Below are 22660 nucleotides of genomic sequence, written 5' to 3' on the forward strand. Positions count from 1 at the left end.
ATTCTAGCTTGCTAAATGGGATCAATTACAATTACAGTATACGAGATAAAATATTGCGCCTATTCGTTTTCTAATGTCTGAATGTTGTTTACACTAGCATAGCCCACGCCTGATTGGGCATAGTGATCATAAGATACTCACTCTGCGCTGCTTCGTGTAAACTTGCTAGGCAGCTGCAGCATTCTATCTGCGAAAATGTCGGCGTCGTCGGTAGCAATCAGACGAACTGGAATCGCAATTCGGCCAAAATTGACTGCAAAAACTTATGTAAGTTAGTTTATATTTTCCATATTCAATATTTTACAAAGTTAAAATAACTATACAGATATGTAAAAGTTGTATCTGCGGTATCGTAATTCAGTAATTAGGCAGCAGTACCGTGTACTAGGCCAAATAATCTCACAGTCTCGTGTTGTCAACTATCTATGTTTCATTGGTATTAATACAGATTCCCTAATCAAAACTTGCTGTTGAATACTTCAATAAAATACAATTAAAATTAGCAGTTACCGTACAAAGATTGTCATGAAAAATGTTGCAATTCATTTCAACAATGGAGAGCAATACAATTTTATTTTAAATCATTTTACATTACATTTTAATGAAGGACTGAATTAGGGAGTGGTTTGATTTCAATGAGATGGTCAAGTAAAGGTTTGGTTGCAGTAAAATAGTATCCCTTACTGCTTCATTATGATTTTCTATTCCAAGCAATTGCTTGCCCTTTCTCTATATTTCAGAATAAAATATCTTTACTCCATTCTACTGTTTATTGTGATGTCATGTAATTCATAATTATTTATCGATAACACAGTCAACAGCCTACCATGAAGCACACAAAAAAAGTTTGGACTGTCGGGAAGAATTTTGGGCTGAAGCAGCGGAGGATTTAACATGGTTCAAGAAATGGAACAAAGTTATCGATCATACAAATCCTCCATTCACCAAATGGTAGCACATGAGACATTTTGTTCATACTGTTTTTGCTAAATTTTTTTTATATAGGCCTACTGGATTCTTAATCAAAATTATATGAAAAATATTTATATCCGTTGATATACCTAGATGAATATTCCTCAAATTTAAAAACTTGCAATTGATTCATTCGTTTCAGCGTTCTGGTGCACCATGCTAAGCGTTATTGCCCCACCTAGCACAACTGTCTATATAAAGGACCATATTATACATATTTAATCTAATGTTTTTTGTTTTATATTTGTCAAAAAGGGTGCATGCCGCACATTTGTGTTTTAGGCCAGTACGGTCTTGTGCATGCATCCCGTCTTAAATAATATTAATTGTTCATTTATTTATTTATCACTATTACGAGACGAATAAACATACATACATACAATATCCTCGCTACTGTAACTACCTTGATTACCCTGCTTGGTTTCGCAGGTTCGAATCCTGTGGGGGATAATTATCTGCGAGTCGATTTCTGGACTCGGTTACGACTTCTTCCACTATCAAGACCATGCATCTGAAAAAATAACTGGCTAAATAAACCAATACCCGACATGGCCTGGTAACTCTATGAGAGGCTGTGGTGTGCCATATGATAAAGTCGTGTTATTGAGTTTCCTCTCCCCAAGATAAATATGTAAATCCTATTGTTGTAAATCTGCCCTTCTGACCATAAACATGTGATTAACTAGCATTATTTACTTGTAAGTTTGTCACAGTCAATATCCTGTATCTGAAATCTAGAATTTGAATGTCTGACTGAACATCTATTAATTAAGGGAAAAATGGAATATAAAGAAAATATATTTTCGGAGATTTCGTTTATTATGACTGGCTGTATTTTTACAGGTTTCTTGGAGGTGAAATCAATCATTGTTACAATGCAGTCGACAGGCATGTTGAAAAGGGTCGTGGATCACAACCAGCAATTATACATGACAGCCCAGTCACAAAATCTGTTTCCAAAATGACTTATTCTGAACTATTAGACCAGGTAGGTATTGCCCGCCTGCTGAATGTCAAATCATAGCAACATATATTCAAAGTTTTCTGTAATTGCGATGAGCCAATGAGTTCATGTGTGCATCATTTTGCTGAAACAGTGCTCCGTGTGTCTAATAATTTGACCCTCTCTTAAGTTTGTCATATCATGATATCATGAATGTTCAAGTCAAATTGTCAAACATTTTATGGTGATATTAGTTAGCATGTAGTGTCATCTAATTTTAAATGAACTTGTTGAGTGTGTATTTTGATTTTTGGTTCTTCGGGTTTATATATTTTGAGTTGCCCGCTCGGTTCAAATTATTTCAGCCCAGCCTAGAATATCAGTACTATTGTAATAATCTGTAACAGAATACAACTTCTTCAATTATATCATATGGACAATTGCCTTTTTAAATAGGATATTTCAATGCTATCATAATTGTTTTCTGTACTGACGACAGAAAATTACATTTCATTCTAGGTTTCACGTTTAGCAGGTGTTCTTTCAAAATTGGGGGTCAAGAAAGGAGACAGAGTTATGATCTATATGCCTATGATACCTCAGGTAAAAAAAACAGCTAATGCTTATTCTTTTCTCATTATTTTAACCAATGCTATTCAGGTGTTAAATTACTTTCCAGGCGATAATATCGATGATGGCTACAGTTCGATTAGGTGGAATTCATGTTGTTGTATTTGGAGGTTTTGCTGGAAAAGAATTATCAGTTCGAATAAACAGTTGCAAACCAAAGTATGATTCTGCATTTTTATTATAGCTAATTATTCAACGTTGAACACTAAACATAATTGACCCTCCTACGATTCTGAAATGAAATAACCAAACCTATTGCTTTTGAAATAGGATCTGGTCCAACAGTATATTGAAAGAAAATAAAAATCTATTTTGACTACAACATGAAATATTTCATTCTATTAAGAGTAATCATATGTGCCAATTACGGAATAGAACCAACACGCCTTGTCAGCTACAAACCCATGGTTGATCAAGCAATTGAAATGGCGGAACACAAACCATTGAAGACAATAGTATTTCAAAGACCTAATTTGGTAATGATTTTTTTGATTGGCTAATTCAATATAGTTTAACATTGATGATGTTATCAGAAAAACTTGATGGAAAAACATGTTTGATCGAACTTGAAAATGGAAGTATCCTATTACGCATTTATGTTGAATGTGTATTTTATAAGGGCGAGTTGTGTTAAGCTAGTGGTCTTCAATCACCTTCATGTATCTGCGATGATGAATCCACATGCATGATTCTGCTTTGTAACCTTTATCTGTAACTCTTCCTCTATTCCTGCGATATATCTAAACAACTCCGTGCGCTCACTTAGTCTTATCAACAATCTTTAATACAGTTTTTCGTGTTTATCAGGATCCGGTGACTTTGAATAATAATACCGATGTAGACTGGAATGAACAAATTTCAAGTGCTCGTCCTCACGATTGTGTACCGGTTGAGTCAAATCATCCGATGTATCTTCTATATACTTCTGGCACTACAGGTTATCAATTATAATTCTCTGCACGCACCATATATTTTTGATCTTAATAAGGAAGTGAAAGATATGCCACAAATCATAATATTACAAATGGAAGCATTATATATATATTTCCAGAACCTAAATTTCACTTGCTATCAGTGATGATATTCACAATTGCACCCAACTGCTTCACCCCGCATATCAAATCGGGTAGGCTATTTTGAACAAGAAAGATGCCAGAATTTCCTTGCTACTGGTATTGTACTTTGTACAAGATTGTTTGGAATTGGATCAATGATGAAAAGACATGTCACAGCATATTGCTAACCTAAAAAGTTGATCCCATATATAAATAATTATTCTCATTCTTATCCTTGTTTTACTTTGAAATTTAATGTAATTGATCTGGTATATGTTTCAGGCTTACCAAAGGCTGCAGTACGTCCAACAGCCGGACATTCTGTTGTTTTGAACTGGAGTATGCAAAATATTTATGGAGTTAAGCCTGGAGAAGTGAGTTTTCGTATTATCATTATTTGGTCATGTGTCTGAATTGGTAATTCTGTACGAAATTATTAGTTATGTTTAAGATTTATTTTTCAGCATTTATGATGTCTAAAAAATTCAATTGAAATGGTAGAGTAAAAACAGTAAACTTTTTAATGAGTATTACTGGGCTTCACTCATATTTTATCCAGAATAGACCAGGAAAATTAATTAACGATTTCCAGTGAGATATTTTAGTACTTCTGCATCCACTATTTGTGTTTCAGTGTTTCTCTACTTGAATAGGGATTACAAAATAAACAGGGATTTATCGAGTCATTTTTATTTATCTTGAACTGAAAATAAATTGGGCAATTATACTTTTTTATGGGTTGTGCTTGTGCATTTTGGAAATACGTTACGTTGTTGAAAATCAGAATTGAGAATATAATAGACAGTAATTCAAGAATCAAACTTCATTGTACATGATCTTCATTTAATAGTATTCTTTCGAAGAAAGTGTTCTTGATAATTCACATTACTAGGCATTCTGGGCTACTGCTGATATAGGATGGGTTGTTGGACATTCATATGTATGTCATGCACCTTTAGTACATGGAAACACGACTGTTATGTATGAGGTATATTCTTGGAAGCCTGTGGCATGATATTATGGGTGCAATTAATGCACTTTCAATTTGCTGATTTTGATTTAATTTCATTTTGTTCAAATTGTGTCTGTTGAATAAAAATTCCGAATAATTTTGATGAAAGAAAGTTGACAATCATATTAATAGCCGATAATAATTTGCATGTTGTAATTCTGTAATTACTTCAGATATTTTGGACAGCAGCTGATATCGGTTGGGCTGTTGGACATTCATATGCTTGTCATGGACCTTTACTGCACTGTAACACGACAGTAATTTATGAGGTACTCAAAAGGTGTTCATCGCCGCTTTTCAAGACAAGGTTTCGCGGTGATTTATTGTTATGAAAAATGATTCCAATTGTTTCTGAGCACTTCCAAATATTTCTAAATTATTTCAATTGTAAGCATTGCAGAGTGGCTCAAAAGCAATTTTTTTACTGAACTGAATTAACATTAAGACAGTTCAAAGATTTTGTTTCTGACAAAGTTTTTAATTGACTTTCAAAATGTCATTTTTTGGAGTTTTGTGCTTTTGTGCTGCTGTAAGTCGATATGCAATGTTTACTTAAATTTAAAGTTTCTACACTTATTCAGGGAAAACCTGTGGGAACACCGGATGCATCATCATTTTTTAGAATCATCAATGATCATAAAGTTTCATGCTTATTCACTGCACCTACAGCATTACGAGTCATCAAGCGAGAAGATCCCAAAGCTACAGCAAGTAGTAAATATGATATGTCAAGGTGACCTAATGAACAGAAAATGTTGTATGGTATTATGGTATTACCCATGCAACTTAAGAACATATTAGCACTTTGCATTGCAGCTTCTGCTTGTTCAAACTGGGTTTTTAGTGAACACAATTTTAATTCGGAAAACTAATTATTTGAGTAAGAAACTGTCGATTGACATATTTTAATTTGGTTCTTTTATTCAATTTTTTTACGCTAAAGAAATATGACTGTGTGGTACCCTCTCTAATTATGGCCCTCATCACAGTTCTTCCAACAATCTAAAGTGATTCATCTTCAGTGGTGGGTTAATTTGAACCATTCCTATTACTTATCGATCTTGATCGGTAAGTATGTTGAGTAGGTATTTGTCTGTTTGTATGTTAGATGCACGCGATATCTCACGAAAGCGAGGTTGAATCTGCTCCAAATTTTGCATGTGCATTCATCATATCTCGGACCAGAAGACTATTGATTTTGGATGAATTATGTCGTATAATTAGCGAGTTATTGATTAATTAGTGATTGGACACGCGGTGTCCCTATAGAGTCATGAATCGAAACCGCAGTTTCGATCGATAAGTCTTCGGTCTCCGACCGATATTCTCATATTATTTCTTTCAGAATTTCACAATGTTAATTTTTTCCAGTTTGCGAACACTCTTTGTCGCTGGAGAACACTGTGACATTGATACAGCACAGTGGGCAATGAAAGCATTCAAATCACCTGTTCTTGATCATTGGTGGCAAACAGAAACTGGCCATCCTATCACAGCTTCTTGTGTTGGCCTTGGAAATTCCCTCGAACCACCTTCAGGAAGTACAGGAGTCCCTGTGCCAGGGTGGGATGGTAGGTAGAATGTCTTTTAAAGTTTCCTTGTTTCAATGGAAGTTTGGAAGCTAATTTAGAGGCCGATTTATGGTTTTTAAAATTTTTACCTGATCCATTATAAAACCTAATCACAATATAGTCCCAAATTCGATGCTTTCATTGTGTTTTAGGAGCCATTCTTGACTGGTTTCTACACTGTAAGGTTGCCCTTCCTCTCCACTGTTATCTAGCATGAATAGGAATATCTGCTATATACCAACTTATTATTGTTGTCGTTGCAATTTCAGTTCAGGTCGTTGATGAAGATGGAGTGCCGGTTGAACCTGGTCAACTTGGAAATATTGTTGTTCGACTTCCCCTCAATCTGGGTACATTTCAAACTATTTGGGAAGATGATGACAGTTATGTTGATACTTATTTCAAAAAATATCCTGTTAGTTCATTTATTGTGCTATATTTGTCAGTGACTTGTGCAATTTTCAACTTTCAACATTTTAATAGACATTGTCTTCAACTGAGTAATCACAATCCACAATTTTTCATTAAAAGGATTGCATTCTGGAAATGTCTAAAAAATCCATTAACACCGCTGTCATTTTGTTTGAAACAGAATAAAATTGTACCTGGGCACATTGTGTACACTGTACATAAATATCTATGAAATTGAATCAAATTTTTCACTTTTTTCACCAGGGATATTATGACACAATGGATGCCGGAGTTAAAGATGAGAAGGGATATGTGTCTGTGATGTCAAGAACTGATGATGTCATCAATGTCGCAGGACACAGGTTGTCATGTGGACACATAGAAGAGGTAAAAGTTTTATATCCCCATATCACCTTTTACTTTTGGGTGAGATTTGATCAGCTGTAGTTTGCCTTGTATTTAAGCATATTTATTTGCTTTATTCTACCCTGCCATAAATGACAAAAAAATTTTGATCCAGGGACGGCAGGAAAAAACCACAAATGATAAGAATCCATTTATTAATTTCTATATTTGTCTGTAGGCAATCTGTTCGCACAAGGATGTTGTTGAGGCGGCTGTAGTTGCAAAAGATGATGAAATAAAAGGTTCTACACCATTTGCATATATTATTTTGAAACCTGGTAAGAATTTTACCGTGAATTGAAAAATGGTACCATGATGAAAGTTAGTTATCATTGGTATCACAGATTACTTCTCTCCAGTTCAAATCCCATACCCCTCACCTCACCCAGGAGATGAAACTACCGTAATTGAGTTGCAATGCCAAACCAAAAGTCTTTCCAAATAATGATAGCTCTTTACATATTGATAGATAGGATAGGATACGATTTACATATTTATCCCGGGGAGAGGAAAGCCGATAAGACGGCTTATCCATATGGCGAACCACGGCCTCTCGTCCGGTTACCATTCCAAGTCGGGTATGGGATTAGTTATATTGTTTGTTTTCGGAAGCATAGACTTGGTGGTGGAGAAAGCCGTAACCGACCAGCGGTTACGTGAACCACCCAACGACGGCGAGGAGTCCAGCAATCCTCTCGCACATAACCATCCCTGCATGGGATTCCAACCTGCGAACCCATGCAGAGTAATTAGAGGTGCGGTGGCGAGCGTATTCCTACCGCTTAGCCCGTTAAGCCACACCACCGCGCCTGTCTGGCTGCTAGGGCTTGCAGCATTGTGTAGAATCATAGAATGCATTAAAATGTGGGCTTTCATGAACTGCAATATTTTGAGATGTATTGAATATATATCTTTTTAAACAACCACTTTCTACTGTAGGTTGTTCCGTTGAGAAGAATCAAATTTTTCAAGAAATTGTTCAACTTGTCAGACAACAAATTGGTCCTGTTGCTGCATTTAAAGAAGGAATTTTTGTCAATCGATTACCGAAAACGAGATCAGGAAAAACTCCAAGGAAGACGTTAGAATCACTTGTCAACAAAAAACCATACAAGGTAAGTTTTCTATGCACTTATGGTCGGTCAATGATCAACCAATGGTCATTGTTGAAAACTGCTTGTCTGAGGAAGTCTGACCTCGGTCAGACGAAACGTTACAGAAATACATTTGTGTTAGTGTGCAGCAGGACTCTTGAATTGCATAGTATAGTATTTTTATTCCTGCTACAGCATGCTTGCATTATATGCATATGGATCAACTAGCGCAAAGTCATTGAGGAAGGGTTGGGAGTTAATATTGCGTAACCTCTCTGATAGTGGAATACAACTTGCAATTTTTCTTGATTATAATTTTCTGAAACCAAATTGTTTCTGATACATGTATCTGAATTTGTTGTAAATGTTTTTCATTCTATCACTTGCAGTATGTGTTTATAATATGTATGCAAACGTCAATGGTCTGTATTTAGAGAAAATGAAATGATATTTCTTGATTCAAAGGTTTCACCGACAATTGAAGATGAAACTGTTTACCCAGAACTTGAACAGCTTTTGAAAAATGAAATGATGGAATCCTGAAATATTACCTGTTTCTATTATCTGCGTTGCAATATTCCAAGCATCAAGATGCAGATTTGTAGATGAGTGTGCAAACTTATTAACACCTATTTATGCTTTATTTGAGGACAATGAAGCTTTTTTGAGTTTGCTCAACAAATATTTTTTGATCATGGTTTTCAACTTCGCCAAAGTTATTGGTTTTTTCTCCTTCTGACATTGAATGTCAAAAATTGGAGTTTAAATGTTGGATTATTTCTAAATGGATATGCCACGCAATAAGGAAATATGTAATTTAAAAAGCCAAGGCGAATTTTAGTGTCTCAACTCTCAAGTTATTTGATCATGGTGGTTTCATGTCATGTTATACAATTAGCAAATGCGATAAGTTTTGTTTTAATATTGAGAATATTATTAATCATGCTTTTGTCACAATTGACAATATGCTTAATCTAATCATGCAGTTTTACTTATTTTGTCATATTTCATTTACATGATTTTACTGAATGAAATAACAGATTCATATAATTTTTCTGCCTTAAATTTGTGCCTTGAAGTGAGGGAAATTGGTTGATATTTAGGATTTTTGTCATAAAAATCTAATCCACGAGCTACTCATTTTGAAGTTTACTCTAACCATTTGTTGCTACCTTTTTATATCTATCTTGACCTGCTATTTATCCAATCTAACATATCAAAGCGAATCTAACAAAAAGCAATACACCTTGAAAGGTATTAGGTCTCAAGATATTGGGAAACTATTTATATGATGCATTTTACATGTTTTGTATCTAATTTGTGTGAAGTCGCAATTCTGGACAAAGACAATCAATTTCACTAAATTTATTTTTTTCAGTACAGAATTATATATGCGATATTGGTGTTTTGTTTCTTATAAATAAATCTAATTATATATTCCTGGGTTGTTTCGTGTGTCACTTTGTACAAGTCGCACTTCTGGCATTTGCAGTGGATGGTGCGCTGCTACAGAGTAGCGGTGTAAGAAGATCGCAACCTTTTGATCGGGAAAATTCCATCGATGTTTCAACAGTTCATTTTGATAGGTCGTTCGTTGTTGATGATATATCTAATACTGAAATCCTGTCATTGTGCTCACGCGCAGTTGACAATTCACCAGATAACGACCCAAAAGATCATCCGTTCTTAAAATCCCCAATTATTTCCTTGGTTTGAACAGTGATTAAGTAGAAATGAAAATGATGTATATATATAGCAATTTCACAGGACAAGTGGGATGAAATACTTACATGTGTAGGACAGTCAGAAAAAGTGTTAGCAAGAAAAATGTGGAAAATAAGACAACTCTGATACAAGCAGGACATGTGAGAGACATGTAAGATATCACGGTGTCTCTACCAAGTAGTTATTCAAAGTTCAATCAGGAAGGCACCAAATATGATTCGAGCTTCCTATAACAATTCTTGTGAATGCCGACCATAAATATTTTAATCGATCGAAATAATGAAATGGCACAAATTATTATTATATTATGCAAATACAACAAGTCTACGACACTCGGTATTCCTAGCCGGCTACCCAAGCGAGTACTTATCTAGCTCGACTTTGCTTCACTTTTGAGATCAGTTATGAACAGTTGTCACCAACGTGATCCTAGCCGTCGAATACGCTTCTTAATAGGCTATTAGAGGGTGGTCAAAACCCGGGCACATTCTGTGCGGCCCGCAGTACAATTTTAGCATACACTAAACCAGTGGTTCCCAACCGCGGGCCGGTGTCGGTCCGCGAAGCCCTTTTGCCGGTCGGCGAGAAATTTCGTTGTTTTTATGCCGTCTCAATCGCTTTACCGAAGACGTGGTTGCGTTGGGTTATTACGCATCGTGTTAAGGTGATAACGCACAGATAATATCGTAAAACCGTCATTCGATGACCGTAAAACGACGCTATTGCGGTGTACGTAAAAGGTGTAAATTTGGCATTGAAATACATTTTCAAACAGCAGCAGGGTTACAACCAACGACTAACATACCGTTACAACATAGGAGAATAAATTGTCTTGTGCAGAAAGGATCCTCTTCATTTCAATGTCGCACCATGAACTCGACATTTTCAAGCTTTTTTTTGGTAAAAATACACCGCAATTTCCAAGCGTGGGCCGTGTGACGAAACGCATATCTAAAGAAAAAACCAAAAGCAAGAAACAATGAATTGGTTTGTTACGTTTCATATATATTCTTCAAAAAAACGCCACCCATGTAACATAACAATTACGGTACTCTAGTTCGTTGATATATTTAAAGAAACTAAACTCACAGTATCTTGATCATTTTGGGGCTTTCCCGACTCCGGCCCGCAAGGCCTCCTCAGAAGTTTTTGCGGTATTTTAATTTTCATTTGATTTTAATTCTTCAAAGATCATTCAGCAGAAGAAATTATCAAAAATATCGCATAGGTGGAATTAATAGATAAGTAGATATTTTAGTTGGATTTTAAAACATTACAAAAAATTTGAAAACACTGAAAAAATAAACCCGTTAAAAACCGTAAAAATCTTGCAATAAGCACTGGAAACTCGTGACTCGTGCAAACAGTGAAAAACCGTCTAAAACTAGCAAAAAACATGACAAATCGCCAAAAAGGTACAACAGCATAGAAAAACTGCATAAAACATCCAAACTTTGCAAATATCATGCATAAACAATGAAAACCCGAAAAAAAAAATATAAATATATTTAAATGTTTAAAAACAGTCAAAAACAACGAAAAACCTTGCTTACACGTGCAAAAACAACTATAAACCCTGCCAAAACAGTGGAAACCATGCAAAACCCGTCATAACCGAAATATAAATACCATATGAGGTGACCATATTGAGGTTGTCCATGGCAGATAACAATTTCTTAGTTGAGCTCTGCGATAAAATATTCTTTGCATAAACCTAATACTCGGTGAAATTCGAACATGCCCTAATTTACTGATCATTTATGTACACGAAATCCAGGACTATTTTTACTGAAATAAAGCCAGACATTATCAAGCTGGTGGCATTTCACTAGACTCCTCCTTGGAGCGCTGATGGCGATTTCGGCAATTGGGGGGCGCTGGCTGTTGAACTGGGCGATTAGGGGGCGCTGACATCAATACGGGAACTTGAACGGGAAATATGATATTTTATGCCATTTACTCCTATGTTTTGGTCCAAACTAGTTTGCTTCTGATTTCGGTGTTGGAAATTTCTCGCTCAACGTAGAAAATAGGTATTATGACTTTTTTTTAAATCCGTATTGTTTCACAATAAATCAATAATACATAGCGCATACAGCATACGCTTCATCCACCGTGCTTTCAGCTCAGCTGTGTTTATGATTACTTTGGGATACTGTAGCGAATGTGCATTGTGTAACTATGGATAATAATGTATTTAATCCTTTCATATCAATAGCATGTAATATTTCACAAAATAGGCCACATTATGTTTCGCACCAGCGATAATGCATTTACTCCATGTATTGCCTTTCTCGTTTGGACCAATTTGATGACGTATCGTTTCCGGTTTGCCGAGATAACTCTATAATATTGTGCTTTTTGTTTCACTTGTGATCTGACCGTAATCTTACTGCATTAAGAATTAAGTGTGTACAATTTTATCTGTATTTGGAATTTGGATCGTGCACCTTTTCAATAATATACAACAATTCGACATTCAACATCGTGTGCTTATTATCGTCTGGAAACGATACGTCATCAAATTGGTCGAAACGAGAAAGGCAATACATGGAGCGAATGCATTATCGCTGATGCGAAAACATAATGTGGCCTATTTTGTGAAATATTACATGCTATTAATATGAAAGGGTTAAATACATTATTATCCATAGTTACACAATGCACATTCGCTACAATACCACGCATCAGACAGCTTCCATGGCACTATACGTTTCCGTGGCACCAGTGACGCCAGCAGCAATTTCCCCATGCGTATTAATTTCTAAAAATCCATTCTGGAATTCGTAATTTTCTGCATTGCGACGGAAAACATTGATTAGGTTCTCAAAGTCAATACTACTATTGATGTTTGTTTGAATTCTGTGTTTCTAGATACATTTCCTAGGATCGCTTTTTTGCTGATTTCGCCGCTTTACTTCAGCTATTTGAAGTTGTTCTCGACGTCTATTTTCCAGATATCGCTTCTCCTGTTCAGCTTTTCGAAGTTCTTTCAAACGTATTTCTTTCTGATAGCGATGCTCTCTTTGAAGTTCTGCTAAACATCTGTTCCCTTGAAATCTCTGCTCTTGAGCCGCTATTCTTTCCTCCCAATATCTCTGCTCCGAAGCTGTCCATCGTGTTAGTTTGTCCTGTTGATTTTCGTTTTTACCTCGTATTATATTTTCTGTCTGGTCAGCGACCTCACTGGTTTCCACGACGACGTCATATTCTACGTCTTTTTGTATTTCCGTCATATCTTCTGTTTCATTTTCTTCACCTCTCCGAAGTTCTTCCAGATATCTTCTTTCCCGATATCGCTGCTCCTGAGCAGCTTTTCTTTCCTCCCAATACCTTCTCTCAGACGCTGCCTATCGTGTTAGTTTCTCCTGTTTTCTTTCGTTGTTTTTTACCGTTCTTTTTTTTTTGCTTGTCAGTGCCATCAGACTTTGGGCCACATCGTCTTTTATCGCTTTCTTTCGTCCCGCCATATTTTATTTTATTTTGATATTTTTGTTCTTTATTAGCCTTTTGCACCTCCCAATATCTTCTCTCCGATTCTGCCCATCGTTTGATTTTTTCCTCTCTCGTTTCGATTTTATTTGCAGACGGCTTTTTATTGCCGTATGAATTATTCTCCTCATTTAGCTCTCATCTAGTTTTGAGTTTTGAACTGATCCCTGCTCGATCTCAAAATCCATACTTCCTTCCTGTTTGTTTTTGATCATTGACGTCGAGTTATCCTATGCTATTTTCAAATATTAATACATTAAAATATTATAAAGCTCATCAGAATTACACAAGGAACATAGAACATAGAAATATCAACGTGTACTTATTATCATTTACATTTTATAAAAATGGCCTGTATTGTTTTATATTACCAAACGTTGGCACGAATAAACCACAGTTGGAAAAATTTTAAAAGTGTCAGCAGTTGCATCGTTTAATTAATACTTATCAAACACTTTGATACTTAATTAATACTTATCAAACACAAATTTATCCATACACTACGGATAAAATGCAAACCGGTATGTGATGATCTAGATCAGACATGGGCGGAGTACGGCCCTCCGGCGAACTTCGGCCCGTTGGGTAATTCATCTGGTCCGCCTGATGCTCCGCAAGCAAACTGAAACCAAATTTTGATGTTTAAGCTAAAAAAAGCTCAAGGAATTTGTTGAGATTGTGGTTAAATTTAGTTTTTGCACAAGGCATAATGTTTTCCACCTTTGCTTTGCAGCACTGTAAATATTGTTCATAAAATAAAACTTTTCACGTCACACTTACATGGCCCGCCCAGACTAGGTGAGAAACATTTTTGGCAACTGGTTAAAACACCTTGAATTATTTTCTAATTAATGGATAGCAAAGCACTGTATAGGCATGATGTTTAGTATTTAATTACTCTACTAAATATAATCAAGCTGACTATGTGACTCAAATCATAGAAATTTCAAACACCTGATTAAAATTCTTCGACAAGCACAAAGTCGCCCCGCTGTCATTTCAAAATCAAAGTGCTTCATAGTTTACTGTGTCATCTTCAAAATACGGTTGAGCTATATTTTCATTTGATAATTAGATTCGGTTGACACTTATATAAACACGAAGACGATATAATGGCTCTATATATCTTTGCAGAGATAGCAATTAGTTTGTGTTTCTTCACTTTAATGTTTATCGACAAACAAGTGTAGCAAGTACTGTTGTCAGAAAATATGTGTGTACATAACGCTTATCGAGGTCAAGTTCTCAAGGAAGAAGTACTTCGATTATCGTACTCAATTTATTAAACATCGACTTCGATATGCCTAATTTTTTCTGCCTACTGCCTAAAATACTGCTTTTGTACTGCTTACAACTACGAATCGTTGTAAGTGTATTTGATTGAATTTTAAACAAGATTCACACCAAAATCCATGGTATCAAAAATATAAGCGTATATTTAGAATCAATTTTCGGAGCCGGTAACGTGTAAAAATTAAGATTTTCAAAGGAATCCTCAAATGAAGTTTCAATAAAGAAAAATATTTTGCTGATTTGGTCCAGATTAGTAGATTCGACATTCAACTTTATTTCACTCGACATACTATTAAGAATGAGGAAGCAATGATCAACTATATGTGCACAAAAGTCAAAGAACTACGACAAGAGAGCCTGCCTTGCGACGAAATTATCATATTTTCAGCGCCGTTCTCGAATATGCTCTCGTTCTCAGGATAATGTTGTGTTTGTTTAATATATCTGATATATTAGAAGTGTGCAACACTTGAGTGAGACATTTATCTGGTCTATGTGACGCTAAGTTTACTCAGTGCGATATTTGTCAAGAACTAACCATTTTCATGCTTGCTATAGAATTATAAATAAATATTGTATGCCCTATTTAATTCAAAAAATACCGCTTGAATTCGATAAGACGACGAAATGAGGCAATATTGTTTACGTGTCATGGCTTTTTTCCTGTCATAATCGCGTTTTACATAGGAATTTTAATGCATCCGTCTGATTGAATTCTATAAACTTTAACCTTTGAGAATGGCGGACATGACTTGTCGCATCCACATTTACGCCTGCTTTACTAGGCCATATGACCACCGTGAGCCTTGTATATCAATCCGAAATCACAAAACGAAGCTGCGCAACAAACTGAAAGAAGAGCAATAGAAAAATAAAACCTCAGCATCGGAATTCTTGAAGAAAAAGATTTACTGTAAAAAAAATATGAAGCGGAGCGTTTCGTTTCAAATAACTTATTCAATAATCAAGTTTTAGGGATAAATTCGTTATTTCAGGTAAAATTCATTAAAAAGACTGGAAATTGCTAATTTCTCCAAATTCATGAATTGGATCGATATAGGGCTCGTTGTAATTGGACAAACAGATGGCAACTAAAAATATAGTTGGATCGATGGCACCAGATGCTAATTAGTATTCCAACCCGAATCGATAACCCTAATGGAATCGATATCACCATACGCGCATACGTATATATAAGGTTTCAATTGGATATTTGAAAAAGGGTATTGAAGAAGGAAGGTATTGAAGAAGTCATGTATTGAGAAGGTCTGGGATTTGGAATCAAGTCGTCTTGATAAGTGTCGTCTCGTTTCTCGATGTCGTCATGTCTTAACAATCTTCTGTATTCTTTGTCTACAACCTTAAACATATCTACAACGTTCAATGTGTTTTTAATGGCTAAAATGGTGATCCCGAACAAAGAATAGCAAACCTTCAGATGTGGAGTCGAAATCGCTAAAGGTGACCCAACAAAACAACAACAGCACATATCGAAGAAGTAAAATACCGACAACAACACAAATGATGGCACTGCTGAGACGAATATGGAAGCATTACAGAACACAATGGTACGGAATCGGAAAAGAATCAGACGACGGACAAAAGACCAAGTCCATACAATAAACTTCTGTATGAATTCAAAAAGACAAGGTGAAAAATCGTATCAGGCTAAATTAAACTGATGATATAATACAACGAACGATAAGTTTTATAAAAGTACGAAGGAAGCGCACGCTTTTAGATATTCATAAAGATTACAGCAAAAAAAATGATCGAGCAAGACAATCGAATGAAAATATTATTCATCAATTTGTTTTACTTTGTTATATATATACATACGGTTTTTTTCTTACTGGGACATTTATCGTACTACTTCCTTTTCTCAATGTATTGTCCTTCTTTAGCTTTTTTGGCGATATTAATTCGGATCTTAATTTCTATGAATTTCTTGAAAACAGACATTGAGTGTTTCTCAAATTGCAACTAATCCTATGGCCAATTGATTACGCAATGAAGGTGAATATTCGATTTCAAAATTCTTGTGATTTATATTAATTAAACATTGACGGATGCAAACTATTTCGATTAGATAGATTTCATCAACACTGAACTATTTTGAAAAAAGATGATTCAAACGAGTCACTCTTTTAAGCGTTTATAACATCGTCATGAAAACGGTGCATAAATGAGCTCATCAATATATTCGTTAAACACGGGTATATGACATTTTTTTAACAAAAAAAGCGCTATTTATTTTTTTATTTTTTTCAAAGCCCAAAGCTGGCATTATCAACAAATCGCAACAAGCGAACTCACAAAGCGCTATTTTTTCAAAAACATGAGCGATCAGTATTTCAGTGTGACGAAGTATATTGGATTGAAAGATCAGTTTTATCTGTCGCAATCAAATTTAAAAAACAATAAATCGCTTTTTCTTTTCTAATCTACACTCTTACTGTCATCCTACTTCCCTCTCATTCTCAAATCTTCTCGTCTCATATTTTTGAATTCAGTATGTATATTTTTCAATTGTGTTTTTTGTCATTTTCAATGTTAGGTGACAAATATGCCCAAAACCCCGATCTCCGATTTAAACGGCGTAGATATATTTAGGGATAAATTCGTTATTTCAGGTAAAATTCATTAAAAAGATTGGAAATTGCTAATTTCTCCAAAATTATGAATTGGATCGATATAAGGCCCGTTGAAATTGGACAAACAGATGACAACTAAAAATATAGTTGGATCGATGGCACCAGATGCTAATTAGTATTCCAACCCGAATCGATAATCCTAATGGAATCGATATCACCATACGCGCATACGTATATATAAGGTTTCAATTGGATATTTGGGGGGATGTATTGAAGCGGTTTGGTATTTGGAGTCAAGTCATCTGGATCGGTGTCGTGTCGTCATGTCTTCATCGTTTGTTCTCCGTGTCAACGTCAAAACGTGTTTTTAATGGCTAAATATCTACAGCCTTAATCTACTTCAACAACGTGTTCCTATATGCTACATGTTCTTAACTGGCTAAAAAGTCTGAAACATGCTTTTTAATTTCAAATAACACCGAACACCAGTTACATTCCTGTTCTCACTATGTTTATATATAGGGCACCAGTCTCGGAGGAAATGATCCGGGCCTGGTTATATCATCAATATTCAACAATAAGTGCCTAGCTAATCAGTGGGCAGTCTATCAAGACCATTCAAGTGAAGATGGCTATACTGTGTAATTAATATCGTTTTGCTGTGCATTAGTTGCAATGTAGAGTAGAGCCGATTATCAAGCATTCATAAACATGTGCGAAAAACGGTATGCGTATTTCTAATTCAAAATAGTTATTCTCGCTAGCTAGTCGTTTTCCATTTTCTAAAATAAGCCGAGATTTTGCAAAAAAAAGCAGCCAAATCATGAATGTTTAGGAAATAGAATAAATATAAAGAACTGCTTAAAATTTTCTGCGAAGTTCTATTAACGAAATGATTGTTCTCGCTAGCTAGCCGTTTTTATTTTCCCAAATTAGTCGAGGCATTACGAGAACATGCCCCAAATTATGTCTATTTAATTAAGGAAATCAAATTATGTGTTAAGTACTGCTTAAAACGTTCCGCGAATTCTGCCCTCCAAAACAACTGCTCTCGCTAGCTAGTCGTTTCCGAGTTCTAAAATAATCCGAGTTTTTGCAAAAACAGCTCACAATTTATAAATGTTTTGGAAAATAAAATACGTGTAAAGATCTGCTTAAAATTTTCTGCGAATTTCTATTAACAGAATGAGTGTTCTCGCTAGTTGGCCGTTTTTTTGTATTTTCCAAAATTAGTCGAGGCATTGCGAAAACATGCCCCAAATTATGATTACTTTAGGAAATGAAATTATGTGTAAGTACTGCTTGAAACGTTCCGCGAATGTCTATTTGTTCTCGTTAGCTAGATTCGCGACAAACTTTTGCAAAAGCAGCTCCAAATTATGTATATTTCGCAAAATTAAATAGGAGATTCTCTTTATTTAACTCAACCTAATGACCGACATTAATTTCCCCCCTTTCAAATGATTAACCAATGCCCAAGCTTAATAATAATAGGTAGAAACATTTGCTTATATTGAGGTTTTCTAATAATAATCGTTCATTTTTCAAAACTGTTGAAAACCGTCAGTCGTCAAACGCCTAAATAATGCTTCACCGTGATTTCAATACTGTTAATATTCGATTTCACTGAAGGTATTAGTTTGAGCTACAACGCGAGATAACTCTATCTAGTCTTGCTCTATTAGTTTGACAAATTTGCATTCATGTAAACTGAATTCGCCTCCAATCAGTAATGAAGTCTTAAACTTGCTTTTTCAATTTCAGATAGCACAGAACACTAGTTCCATTCCTTCTATTAGTATGTTTCATATATATATAGGACACCAAAGTCGTGGAGACAATGATCCGGGCTTGGTTATATCAATATTTTGTCCCCAGCTATTCAGTGGGCAGTCTATCAAGACCATTCAAGTAAATATGACTGTGTATATACCATATAATAATATATACACATACATACTGTGTAATCAATAGCGTTTTGCTTTGCATTAGTTGCAATGTAGAGTAGAGCCGACTATCAAGCATTCAGAAATACTAGCAAAAAATTCTGCGTATTTCTAATTCTAAATAATTGTTCTCGCCAGCTAGGTGTTTCTCATTTTCTAAAATAAATCAAAACAGCTCACAAATTATGAATGTTTTAGAAAATAAAATAAGTGTAAAGAAATGCTTAAAACGTTCTGCGAACTTATATTAACAAAGCGATTGTTCTCGCCAGTTAGCCGTTTTCTATTTCCAAAATTAGTCGAAGCATTGCGAAAACAAGCCACAAATTATGTTTTTTCAAGAAATAAAATTAAGTGTTAAATACTGCTTGAAACGTTCCGCGAATTTCTATTTCCGCAACTATTGTTCTCGTTAGTTGGACGCGCTCCAAAATTTTGCAGGAGCAGCTTCACATTATGAATATTTCGGAAAACGAAACAAGAGATTCTCTTTATTTAACTCAACCTATTGACTCTCATTAATTTCGCCCTTTTTCAATGAGTACCCAATGCCCAAGCTTAATAATAATAGGTAGAAACATTTGCTCATATTAAGGTTTTCTATTTATAATAATCTATTTCCTCAATGCTGTTATAAAGCTTCAGTTTAATCACATTTCATATTTGATTTCACCGTGGGTATTAGTTTGAGCTACAGCATGGAATTCTATCTAGTCTTGCTGTATTAGTTTGGCAGATTTGTATTCGTATAATAATGAACGGATGTTGTAGCCAGGGATGAATTGTACCATTGAGCTAAATAGGAACGTGCCTAGGGCACAAAATTAATGGGGCACCACAGAAATTATCATAGACACTTTTCAATAGTGCCTCAGTGTTTATTGAAATGATTGGTCAGCTTGGAAAGGCTATTCAGACCCCAATAGCCGTATGGTTGAGATGACTTTTGCTTGATTTTTTAGCTATCGCCATCCATCTATAAATGTTTGTAGGCATGAGATGAGAACTATTTTGAAAGGAGATTATTAAAATTAAATTAGCCTTCAATCAATAATAAAGTCTGAAACTTGCTCTTTCAATTTCATATAACACGGAACACTAGTTACATTCCTATTTTTAGTATGTTTATATATAGGGCACTAAAGTCCTAGGCAGAGGCAATGACTCGGGCCTGGTTATATCAACAATATGTCCCCAGATAATAAGTGGGTAGTCTATCAAAACCACTCAAGTAAAGATGACTGTGTATATACTATATAATAATAGAGTCGACTAAAAAGCATTCGAAATATTTGCGAAAAACGTTTCGTGAATTTTAACCCCCAAAACATTGGTTCTCGCTATCGCTATCACTCATTAACTTTGCTCTTTTTTAATGATTACCCAATGCCCAAGCCTAATAAAAAGTAGAAACATTTGCTCATATTGATTTTTCATATTTGTGATAATTCATTTCTTTTATGTTACTTTGTTTCTCTCGTTTTAATTAAACTGCAACAGTGCATTCGATAAAAAAGAAAGAAGCGAAGAACGATTATATATTCTGAATACTTCGAGCAGGGAATAACAGTTTTCTTGGGGGAAAAAGCTTGTTGGGGCTCCTGGACTGAACTAAGTACTTTTCGTATAACTGTTTGTTATATATCAGTGAAATAGCAAAATCTTTTCCATGTTCTATACATAGCTTAACGCTTTAGCCAATAGGCCATCGCACAAACATCTTCAAAAAAAATAAAACTTGTTCAAATCAGCAAAATCAGATTTCATTTTCTTCTGCTAAGAAAATCGGTCACAAATTAGTTTAACGCAAACTTTGGTATTTCAAAACCAGTATTCAAATTCGACGCGATCGCGACAAAGATTGCAAAACTTTAACTCGTACATACGAATATTTAAAATTTCGAGCTAAAACTTTAGCAAACAGCCCAAAATTTTTCAATAATTCAACTGGCAGGCAACATGATGTCGTGTTTATGGAATGTTACATTTAGTGTTACACGTAGTAAAAACCTTAAGAGTTTATTTAAATATTACTTTGATGATTCGCATTTTCTTGGAAATTCGTGATAGTCAGCGAACCCGTTCTTGACTTGTGAGACCTTCTTGACATTGGAATCTGTTGTTAGCAAGTTCGATACAAAGTTCTTAAAATTTAGATAATATAGCAACACTTATGTTTGGGTCTTGTCGGCCGTTTATTGGTCGCGCGACGCGTTCAGTTTTTTGGTGTATGCGAGATTCAACACTGCCGCTTTTTTGAGACCGTCTATAGGTAGCGATGGAACAAAAACATAGCGAATAAACAGTTAAACGAGAATATCGGCAGAGACCGAAGACTTATCGATCGAAAGTTAAGGGATCCCCCAAAACAGCGCTCTTATTCCATAGTGACACCTTGTGTCCCATCACTAATTAATTAATAACTCGCTAATTATACGACATAATTCGCCCAAAATTAATAGGCTTCTGGTCCGAGATAAGATGAATGCACATGCAAAATCTGGAGCAGATTCATCTCGCTTTCGTGAGATATCGCGTGCATCTAACAAACCTACAAATACCTATCAACATACTTACCGATTAAAATCGATAAGTAATAATCACCTGTGGTTAAGCTGTGCGCTGTCCGAGAGTGTCGAATTTTGAATGCGCCCAAAAACTGAACGCATCAAAGCGTCGTGGCCGACAAGACCTGGACCTAGCTGTTGCTCTAATACAAATACTGGTAGAAACAAAAATTCCTAGCTTGCGAGTTACGACACTACCGGCCTTTTTCCTTACTCTCTAATTTATATTAACACTAACCTAATAATTCATCTAATCCTAGGTAAAACTATCTAATAAATTTCTAAGTCATGATGCAGAAACTTCTTGTATATATTTTCCTTGCTGTCGGCTGCTGTCATGTCTATGTTACTGGATCAAGCATACGGATCTAGTTAGTCAAAATTTACATATTTACGGCTTTCAGTATTATAAGATCCGACAATAGTTTTTAAATTCTACAATTATCATCACATGCAATCTAAAAACATAAAGATTACTTTTATGCAAAGAACGGATTTGTTTTGTCTTGTGCTTTGAAGGCATCATTCATGCTCAAACTCGGCCGTTGTATATTCGATCTTACAAATTGATTTAGTTTTGTTGCCTACAACCTATACCCAAAACCAGTACCGTTATTGTTTAAAACTCATTGTGTCTTACAGATTATCGAGATTACAACTTACAAGAATGATTGCGGTTATGGCTTCTATTGCGATAAGAAATTAAATATCTGCGTGAAAAAAGGTAAATTCATACTATTATCAAAAAATATGACATTTTCTACGATTGCCATGGTGCTACTACAGGGAATCCTCGGGTTACGACGGTCGCGACTTACGATGTTTCGAGGTTACAAACGCGCACTCCATAACGCTGTTTCGAGGTTACGAACGCACTATACGAACATATACAGATATAAAAGATAATACTGTACTGTAATATCTAAGCCTATAAACTGGATCATTGTGAT

At 35.2% G+C, this 22660-nt stretch overlaps 1 protein-coding gene across 1 annotated transcript; it reads left to right on the forward strand.

Moving 5' to 3' along the window:
* The first annotated feature begins 47 nt into the window (after positions 1–47).
* LOC120327772 (acyl-CoA synthetase short-chain family member 3, mitochondrial-like) lies at positions 48–9530 on the forward strand. The gene is made up of 16 exons (XM_039394131.2): positions 48–267; positions 815–951; positions 1816–1960; positions 2435–2518; positions 2595–2704; positions 2892–3021; positions 3353–3482; positions 3883–3974; positions 4786–4881; positions 5194–5345; positions 5984–6183; positions 6453–6598; positions 6859–6981; positions 7178–7277; positions 7939–8114; positions 8559–9530. Exons 1-16 carry the CDS (start codon positions 196–198, stop codon positions 8634–8636), a joined length of 1971 nt encoding a protein of 656 aa, XP_039250065.2. The 5' UTR covers positions 48–195; the 3' UTR covers positions 8637–9530.
* Positions 9531–22660: the final 13130 nt, after the last annotated feature.

This window comes from Styela clava, chromosome 7 (assembly GCF_964204865.1).
Source record: "Styela clava chromosome 7, kaStyClav1.hap1.2, whole genome shotgun sequence".
NCBI classification, from domain to species: domain Eukaryota; kingdom Metazoa; phylum Chordata; class Ascidiacea; order Stolidobranchia; family Styelidae; genus Styela; species Styela clava.

Bases quoted from the DNA above. Each gene is read 5' to 3' on its own strand.
- LOC120327772 (XM_039394131.2), top strand. From the start codon at position 196: ATGTCGGCGTCGTCGGTAGCAATCAGACGAACTGGAATCGCAATTCGG. The intron at 6,184-6,452 runs GTAGGTAGAATG...TTGCAATTTCAG, and splicing joins CCCTGTGCCAGGGTGGGATG to TTCAGGTCGTTGATGAAGAT. The intron at 6,982-7,177 runs GTAAAAGTTTTA...ATTTGTCTGTAG, and splicing joins CATGTGGACACATAGAAGAG to GCAATCTGTTCGCACAAGGA.